At 54.0% G+C, this 9,553-nt stretch overlaps 1 protein-coding gene across 1 annotated transcript; it reads left to right on the top strand.

The window, feature by feature from the left end:
• Positions 1-296: 296 nt before the first annotated feature.
• Positions 297-9,351, top strand: LOC694646 (pepsin A-4). Its single transcript, XM_015114007.3, has 9 exons — positions 297-454; positions 816-978; positions 3,226-3,343; positions 4,225-4,343; positions 5,024-5,223; positions 6,443-6,559; positions 7,583-7,727; positions 7,829-7,927; positions 9,039-9,351. Exons 1-9 carry the CDS (start codon positions 399-401, stop codon positions 9,186-9,188), a joined length of 1,167 nt encoding a protein of 388 aa, XP_014969493.3. The 5' UTR covers positions 297-398; the 3' UTR covers positions 9,189-9,351.
• The last annotated feature ends 202 nt before the right edge of the window (positions 9,352-9,553 follow it).

Here is a 9,553-nt window from a genome sequence, read left to right as displayed (position 1 = left end):
GAAAGAAAAAGAAAGAAAGAGGTAGGGAGGAAGGGAGGCAGGAAGGAAGAAAGGAAGGAAGGAAGGAGGGAAGGAAAGAGAAGGAAAAGAAAAGAAAAACTAACCCTCCAGGCCATTGCTCCTCTCTTTCCCTGCGGGTCCACCCCCATGGCAACCCCCCCCACCCCCACAATGGTGCAAGGTTACAGTGGAAAGTGCCTCCGCTGGGACAGTCTCAGAACTTGGCTCGGGTCAGCGACAATCTTATCAGGAGCTTTTCTGTTTGGGATCAGGGGAACGGGTGACTTTCCGAGAATGATAAGACAGGACCCAAGTTGTATATAAGGGGCAGCTCATGCTGCTGCTCTGCACCTTCCTCCCGTCTTGCTTCTCCCTGGAGTTGGGACCTGGGAAGAACCATGAAGTGGCTGCTGCTGCTGGGTCTGGTGGCGCTCTCTGAGTGCATCATCTACAAGTGAGTCCCAGTGGCATGGGTGTGAAGACGCCTGCCTCCCACATCGCCCTTCTTTACTCCTCTGTCTTCCTTCTTCCCTTTTTTCTCTCTCTCTCTTCGGCTGTCTCCATCCCCCTTCTCTGCCTCTCTCTCCAACCTTTGGGAGGCAGCTCTGCAGACGTGGTTAAAACTCAGGCCTAGCCTGAGTCTGGTTCCCAGCTCCATCCCTAGTCTACTTAACTTCTTTGCATTATTGCGCAGACATGGGAGCGTCTCCCTTCCTTCTTCCTCTCTTAGACCAGCTTCCCTTCCCTTCTGGGGCTGCCACAGCACCCGGTGAGCAGAATCCTCGCCTAATTCCTCTTCCTCCTCCAATCCACAGGGTCCCCCTCGTCAGAAAGAAGTCCTTGAGGCGCAACCTGTCCGAGCATGGCCTGCTGAAGGACTTCCTGAAGAAGCACAACCTCAACCCAGCCAGCAAGTACTTCCCCCAGGCGGAGGTGCCCACCCTGATAGACGAACAGCCCCTGGAGAACTACCTGGATGTGAGTGTGTGGGCAAGCGGCGGGGCCGGCTCTGAGGACTTGGCCGGCAGGAAAGAGGGTTTCCCTGGGGTCTTGGAGGACGGGCCGGGGCTCTGAGGCTCCAGGCAGTGACCCAGGGTCTCCCCCTTGATATCAGTGGCCCCGGGCAGGCAGGAAAGCTCACACTCAGAGCTGTTGCTTTTTGTTCATTCATTCATTCCTTCGCTCGTTCATGCAATGTTTATTCCTTCTGAGCTCCTCGTTACATGTCAGGGCCTGTGCTGGGCTCAGGGGAAAACAGCGGTGAGCAAAGTCATAGCCGAGGAGACAAAGACAGTAATCAAGGAGTCTTGCAAACCAATGAAAAGAACAGGCAGCAGGAGGACCACAGAGTGAAGGTGTCACACTGCGAGACTCTGCCACTTGGGCAGGGAGCCTCCCGGGAGCCATGCAGGAAGAGCGGGAATTTCCAAGAGAAGACAGAACTCCGCACAGCCTGATCACTTGTGCCGAACCCTGTGCAGGCGGGAGCACAGGGCATTTGAAGGAGAGCCCAGAGGGAGGGAAGAAGGGTGCTGCAGACTGTGGCCCGAGGAGCCGAGGGGTGGACGGAGAGAGGCTCCGTCCTAACTGCCACTGATTTATCTCAAACAGGGGGTGACAAAACCAGATCTGAGTTTCAGAAAGATCACTCTGACTTTATTATTTGAGACCCGACAGCAAACACCCTGCCTTCCCACAGATATCGTATGTCCCCTCTGTGCCTGGCACAGGGCAGAGGGCACAGAGCAGTGATGACTGTGGTTCAGAGATTGGCCTCTGCCATCCAGCAGACCTGGTGCAAATGTGGGTTCTAGCGCCTCTAAGCCACAGGACCTTGGCCAAGACATTTAAATCCTCTGAGCCTGTTTCTTGGTCTGGAAAACAGAAACACTAATATCTACCAACAGAGGTTGTTGCCAGGAATTCACGCAATCATGTTTTCTGGAGTGCTTAGCATGGGGTCTGGCAGGCCCTTGGTAAGAGGCTTAGTTAGCGCATTTATTTAGTTAACAAATATTTAACAAATATTGGCACCTCTCTATGTGCCAGAGGCTATGCAAGTTGCCAAAATGATGGTGAATAAGCAAAGTTCCTGGAGCTTATATTCTAAAGGGGATGACAGATAAGCAAGCGTGGAGGATAATTTCAGGTACTGATGAGGGCCAAGACAAATTAATTTATTGGAGTATGAGGAAAAAGAAGATCGAGAGAGGGCAAATTTAGATAAAGTGGTCATGGAAGGCCTGTTGGCAGAGGGGACATTTGACTAGATACCTGAATCATTGATTTTTGAAAAAAGGATCAACCAAAGAAAGATCTAGAATAAACATTTTCCTAGCACAAGGTATAGCCAGTGCAAAAGCCCTAGGGCAGGAGGGACTGCTCATCGTCAAGGAGCAGCAAGCAGACCAGTGTGGCGAGAACAGAGCCAGCAAGGGGGGAAAATGCTGCCACTCAGAAGAAAAATACTGGTTGGTTGGCTGAGGTGGGTGGATCACTTGAGGTCAGGAGTTCCAGACCAGCCTGGAAACATGGTGAAACCCCGTCACTACTACAAATACAAAAATTAGCCAGGAGTGATGGCACACACCTGTCATCCCAGCTACTTGGGAGGCTGAGGCAGGAGAATCACTGGAACCCAGGAGGCAGAGGCTGCAGTGAGCCAATATCACGCCACTGCACTCCAGCCTGGACAACAGAGCGAGACTTGCCTCAAAAAAAAAAGAAGAAAACTACTGGCAATGCCCTTTCTTGCAACCTGCTCACACATCTAGATGTAGAAATAAGAAAACTGGCCAAGTTTCCATCTTTAGGTGGCTTGCTTAGCTTCTGATAAACAATTTAAGGCACAAGCACTTAAGCTGTCACTTGCCCGGTGCTAGAAGATTCCACCCCCATCCTCTGAGAACATGTGCTGTAAGGATGGGAAGACTGTGACAGACAAGACAATGGCTGAAGAGGGAACAGCAGACTGTTAGATGCTTGTGGTGCTTAGGAGAGAGCAGAGGGTAAATTGGGGGAGCAATCAGGGAATACTTCAAGGAGGAAGGCACACCAGGACTGGGCTTTCAGGGATGAAGGCGGTGGCTGGGAAGGAATGACAAGAACTGTGAGGAGGGAAGGAAAAGGTAGAGAGGGCAACCGAGGAGGTGACCCAGAGAGAGCCCCTAGGGAGGCCCCGACAGAGACCCCGGTCCATGAACTGCGCTGTCCCGGCCTCGGCAGGTGGAGTACTTCGGCACTATCGGCATCGGAACCCCTGCCCAGAATTTCACCGTCGTCTTTGACACTGGCTCCTCCAACCTGTGGGTGCCCTCAGTCTACTGCTACAGTCTCGCGTGCAGTAAGTTCCCAGCCTGCCCCACCCCACTCTCGCTCCCCAGCACCAGCTGACCCTGGGGAACCCTGGACACCCGTGGGCTTCAGACACCTCCCCCCTCAAACCTGCTGGAGCCACTCAACAGGCATTTACTGAGCACCTACTACGTGCCAAGCACTGGGCGCAGGTGCTCCACGGGGTAAAGGGATGAGTGATATGACCCCTGCGGTCAAAGACTTTCCAGGCTGAAGGGAGAGAGAAGCTCCCCAAAATAACCACAGCCTGGGAGAGGAAGTGTAGGGGCCCAAAGCAAGACAGGGCCAAAGGGCTGGAGGAGAGCCCGCCAGGAAAGAGTCCAGTGTGTGTGAGAAAATGGCTCCCAAGCCTGGCTAGGACATGCTGGAGATGAGTGCTGAGCTCGTTTTTTTAAGAACAAAAAAATTTTAAAAATGATTGGTTTGCTAACGAAAGAGAGCTTGTCTTTGGAGGTCATGAGCAATGTGTGTTGCGGGTTCCTTCCTCTTCTAATGTATTCACCTGAGTTTTAATTAACATGAGGTGCCTCTGGCTTCTTCCACATCGTAACAGGAGCACTGGCCGGGGGCTGGAGCGTGAAAGCGCTCATCACTGGGCAGCCACCAGCCTGCTCAGCTCAATGTTGGCCTTGGGGGGTCCCCAGCAGGCCCTTCGGGTTGGCTGGGGACCTGCCATCAGTGAAGGGTCCCAGTAGTTCAATGAGACAGGACAGAACTTGGCGTCTCTTGGGGTCCAAGGGTCTGGGGGAAAGGTCACTGCTCACCTCCAGAGCCCTTCCTGGGGCCAGGGCACCCCATCCCAGGAAGACATCCCAGCCTGTGACCTTCACCCAGCTCTCAGAGGCTGACAATCACCGCTTTCCCTTGCAGTGGACCACAACCTCTTCAACCCTCAGGATTCCTCCACATACCGGGCCACCAGCAAGACAGTCTCCATCACCTACGGCACCGGCAGCATGACAGGCATCCTCGGATATGACACTGTCAAGGTGGGCGCCTGCAGGCTGCCGCTGAACCCTGCCATCAGGCAGCCCCAGAATCAGCTTATTCCAGCACGATGAGTCTCGGTGATCACAAAAGTAACCTGATTGGGGGTACGGGCTGGGGGAGAAGCAGCAGAGATGTCACAGACGTTGCTAGCTCGGGTGGCAGTGAGTAAAAGGGTGGGCTGCCGGGAGCCATAAGCCAGCCTCAGCTCCACCCAAGCAGAATGGTATGGAGGGTGGGGAGAGTCCGTAAAGGCTCAATTCTCTACTAGCACCTCCTCCACTTCCTCCTTCTCCCGACCTGCAGCAGCCCCCCCACGTCAGGAAATCTCCACAAGCCCTCTCTGCTACTTTTGGGGCATGGCAGAGGTCAAAGGCCCTGATTCGCCCGGGGTCTGCTTTGCATTTCTTCATCCGTAACACAAACACACAGTGAATCTGTTCTCCAGCAAAATCTCACACTGAGTCATAGACCGTGGCCATCTGCAGATCAGCTGCCATGGTTACCTCCAGCAGAGGAACGAGCATTCCAGGAGACAGTCCCTCTCCCCTCCTTCCGGGCTGATACCCTGGCAGCCAAGTCCTGCATGGGATGAACCAGGGCAGCTGTAGGCCTGAGGCTGGCACCCAGAGCTCAGTGAACGTGACCTGAGGGTGAACATCATCTCGGTTCCCCCACCCAGGTTGGAGGCATCTCAGACACCAATCAGATCTTCGGCTTGAGCGAGACCGAACCCGGCTTCTTCCTGTATTTTGCTCCCTTCGACGGCATCTTGGGGCTGGCCTACCCCAGCATTTCCTCCTCCAGGGCCACACCTGTCTTTGACAACATCTGGAACCAGCGCCTGGTTTCTCAGGACCTCTTCTCTGTCTACCTGAGCGCGTAAGTTGGGTGGAGAGGGGCCTCCTCCCACCTCCCCCTCCAGAGGTCACAGTGTTCTGGCCCAGCAGCAGCTGTCCAAGGCTGGCTGCGATGGAGAGGGTCTTGGGAAGCAAGGGATTTGGAAAGTCAATGTCTGAGGGTGGAGAAATGTGTCTTTGTTTTTTTTTTGTTTTTTTTTTTTTTTTTTGAGACGGAGTCTCGCTCTGTCGCCCAGGCTGGAGTGCAGTGGCCGGACCTCAGCTCACTGCAAGCTCCGCCTCCCGGGTTCACGCCATTCTCCTGCCTCAGCCTCCCGAGTAGCTGGGACTACAGGCGCCCGCCACCTCGCCCGGCTAGTTTTTTGTACTTTTTAGTAGAGACGGGGTTTCACCGTGTTAGCCAGGATGGTCTCGATCTCCCGACCTCGTGATCCGCCCGTCTCGGCCTCCCAAAGTGCTGGGATTACAGGCTTGAGCCACCGCGCCCGGCCACGAGAAATGTGTCTTTGGAGAGTGATAGGGCCAAGTCTCTCTCTGTCGGGCCATGTGCACTCCATCTCATTTACCAGCGTCTTTGTCCCTTGATGTGCACAACTCAAATGTCATCAGCCATTTGCCCCCCAGTGCCAGTTCCGTCGTACTTGGCCCCCAAAGATGCCATTGAAAGTGAATACACTTGGGCAGGCGCAGTGGCTCATGCCTGTAATCCCAGCACTTTGGGAGTCTGAGACGGGAGGATCACCTCAAGTCAGGAGTTCAAGACCAGCCTGGCCAAAGTGGCAAAACCCCGTCTCTACTAAAAAATACATTCCCCTGGGGGTGAAACTCCTCCCAGCTAAGAACAAGAGATGTCTACCATCAAGTCCTTAAGAGCCGACACTGTCACCCATTCACATCCCTGGGGTCGCCATGGCTACTAGAGTGAGTACCACGGTGGAAACCACACACTCAACCTAAAAGACCCGTGTTCTTCCAAACGTAGTTCCACCACTCCCCCGCTGTGTGACCTTGGGCAGGTGGCCTCACCTCCCTCAGGCTCAGTGTCCTCATGGTAAGTGGAAATAACAGTGACAGTGTCCACTGCGTGGGCCCTGGCCTATGAGGACAAGAAACCACATTTGTCACACCCCAGGACAGCCTGCCAAGTGCCCAATCAAGGGTAGCTCTGAGGAGCCAACAGCAGATGTTCACACAAATGAACGAACAGAGAAATTCATGTCTTCTTCCCTCACTTTCCACAGCGATGACCAGAGTGGCAGCGTGGTGATATTTGGTGGCATTGACTCTTCTTACTACACTGGAAGTCTGAACTGGGTTCCTGTTTCTGTCGAGGGTTACTGGCAGATCTCCGTGGACAGGTGAGACTGCCACAGACAGGCAGCATCCAGGCCTGGGCCCCACATCCCATTTCCTTATGGATTCATAGTTAACCAGCTTTCCAGAATCCCCCCAGGGAGAGCTGACACAGGGGAACACACTCCAGGGGGAAGGCGGAAGTTGACCCAGCCAGAGAAACCCTAGAAAGACACGTCCCGGGCGGAGGAGGGAAGAGCTGTCTGGGAAGCCGAGACTCTGCAAGGGTCAGATAGCCACTGTCCTAATAGTCACGGAGGCAGAACAATCCACCAGCATCCCTGGGGAAAGCTGGGCAACCACCTGTCCACACATCTCAATTTAACGGGCCTGGGAACCAGCAATGCCCCTCCCACTCGAGGAGACGTGTCACTTTCAGTGTAGAAGTAGGGCAAAATGGCTAAGAAATTGTGTGAAGTCATTTCTCAAGAGTGAACAATTTCCCAGGACAAGGACTTTTGGTACTAAAACTGGGACCATCCCAGGCAAACCAGGACACATTGATCACCTCATGTCTGCCCAGCCATGCTAGCATTTCACCAGTTCCTCCAACTCCTGCCCCAGTCCTCTGGTCTCTGTCCCTCCCCGCATACCGTCCCCTGTTGATGTCCTCCTTCTCTCTTCACCTGCCTGGCATCCCTGAGTGTCTGCTCCCCTGGCTGCTTCCCTCCACCACCTCTCACCCTGGACCCTGTTTTGTTCCCTGCCGCACGCCTGGCTTATCATCCTGCCCTTCTGCCACCATAACTTATCTTGCCAGCCAGGCCGGGAGCTCCCTGCAGCCTGGAACTGTGAGGCTGTCTGGTTTAGCTTTGCGTTTCCCATGCCTGGCAGAGAGTAGGCACTTGCAAAATATTTGTTGGGTAAATGAATGCAGGATGAATGAATGTGTAAACGAGAGGAACAGAAATTTCACGCACTGGCCAATGGATGGGTGGGGAAGAAATGTCTGGGGTCACCTCCTGGTTCCCCCTTGGAGAGATGTACCCCTGAGGGCTCAGGAACCTTCACTTGCTTCTTGCCCTCAGCATCACCATGAACGGAAAGACCATCGCTTGCGCTAAGGGCTGTCAAGCCATTGTTGACACCGGCACCTCTCTGCTGACCGGCCCAACCAGCCCCATTGCCAACATCCAAAGCGACATCGGAGCCAGTGAGAACTCAGACGGCGAGGTGAGTCCAGCCCCGACGGCTCTGTTCTACACTCAAATAGTGGGTGTGCCAGGCACACGGGACCAAAACCCTTGTAACTTTTCTCACCTCACTCTTTCCAGATGGTGGTCAGCTGCTCAGCCATCAGCAGCCTGCCCGACATCGTCTTCACCATCAACGGAGTCCAGTACCCTTTGCCACCCAGTGCCTACATCCTGCAGGTGAGGGGGCTCTGGACCATCCACTAGAGGGGCTCACACAGAATGTGGCCACAGAGTCCCCTCTGCAGAGGGAAAGTGCGCTTCCACGAGCTGAAGCCGAGAGGCAGAGGCAGACGAACATCTGCCCCAGACAGCTCCGGAGAGAAGGAACAGATTGAAAACAAACGCAGGAATAAGAACTCGGATACAGCCCCCTAAGGGAACAAGTGAAGCAAAGGTTAATGGAGGGAAAAGAGGATTCTATTTGGATCCCTGGGTCCAAGTCCTGGGTCTGAATTACCAGCCCATTGATTCTGAGCAAGCCACAGCTCATCTCAGCCTCAGTTTTCTCATCCAAAATGTAGACATGGCAGCTTTCCCCACCCTCAGAGTGTGGTTAGGTTAACCAAGTGAGACTCATCACATCAGAACTACCAAGGGTTGGACAAATGGAAATCCTCATTTCCACAGGCTGGGGCTTCCGACACTCCTACCGTCTCTACCAGGTAGCAAATCTTTAGCTGTACGAGCCACAGGAAAACTCTCCCTTCTATTATTATAACGTCAGGTGGAAAACTGATTTTGCCAGTGGACTGATGTTACTCAACAAGAAGCACTGATGCCTGGGCTCCCCCAGTGATTCTGATTACATTAGGAGAGGGCAAGGCCTGAGCAATGGGATGGGCTACGGGGGTTCAAAGCTCCCCAGGTGACGTGCAGACAAGGTCATAGCCCAGTGACTTAGTGAGGCAAGAGGCTAACAGCTCCTCCGGTTTGCCCCTGGTCGGGATCAGAATAATCATGAGAAAAGGCTGTGTGGGCTGAGTTTTCACACTCCTTCCTACCAGCTGAATTCTCCCCAAGGCCTTAGCTCTGATGCTGATGTCAGGGTTCCTGTGCCTGCCAGAAACGCCAGATAATGTCCAGTAATGCGTAGAAACCAATCGTGCTGTGGACAGCTTCTACAGGCCGACTCCAGGCCAAGAACAGCCGAGTCCCTGGACACTGAGCCAGGAAGCTCCTCCTTGCACGTGCCTTGCAGCTGGACCAGGGCGCCCTGGATGTTTATCACCCAGTGCCTGTCACTGCTGAATCGGCGTCTCAACTCCACTTTTATTCTCCTTTTCTCCAGAGCCAGGGCAGCTGCACCAGCGGCTTCCAGGGCATGGACGTCCCCACCGAATCTGGAGAGCTTTGGATCCTGGGTGATGTCTTCATCCGCCAGTACTTCACTGTCTTCGACAGGGCAAACAACCAGGTCGGCCTGGCTCCCGTGGCTTAAGCCCAGGTCTTTCCAGCCACCTCCCAGGAAGATCTGACCTCCGTCCTCTGCCCACTTTAGATGTATCTAATTCTCCTGACTGTCCTTCCCAGGGGAGTGTGGAGGTCTTGGCCCTGTTCCCTGTCTTACCAATAATGTAGAATAAAAACGTAACCTACTGAAACAGGTTTTGTGGAGCTGCTTCTCTTTGCTGGTCTTTTTCCTTCACATCACTGGGGTTAGAACGCCAGGGCAGGGACCAAAATGACCACATCCACTTGGATGGCACCCAACAGAGTGACCCCAGCAGCGGACACTTCGTGGTAGAGCCAGGAAGACAGAGGCCTGCAGGGGGCTGTGCTGGAAGCATCATAAAAACACCTGGG

Source organism: Macaca mulatta, chromosome 14, assembly GCF_049350105.2.
Source record: "Macaca mulatta isolate MMU2019108-1 chromosome 14, T2T-MMU8v2.0, whole genome shotgun sequence".
NCBI lineage: Eukaryota > Metazoa > Chordata > Mammalia > Primates > Cercopithecidae > Macaca > Macaca mulatta.
This window is presented reverse-complemented; position numbering and strand designations above follow the sequence as displayed.

Coding starts and splice junctions, on each gene's coding strand:
- LOC694646 (XM_015114007.3), top strand. CDS start 399: ATGAAGTGGCTGCTGCTGCTGGGTCTGGTGGCGCTCTCTGAGTGCATC. Junction 979..3,225: donor CCCTGGAGAACTACCTGGAT/GTGAGTGTGTGG, acceptor CGGCCTCGGCAG/GTGGAGTACTTCGGCACTAT. Junction 4,344..5,023: donor TCGGATATGACACTGTCAAG/GTGGGCGCCTGC, acceptor TCCCCCACCCAG/GTTGGAGGCATCTCAGACAC.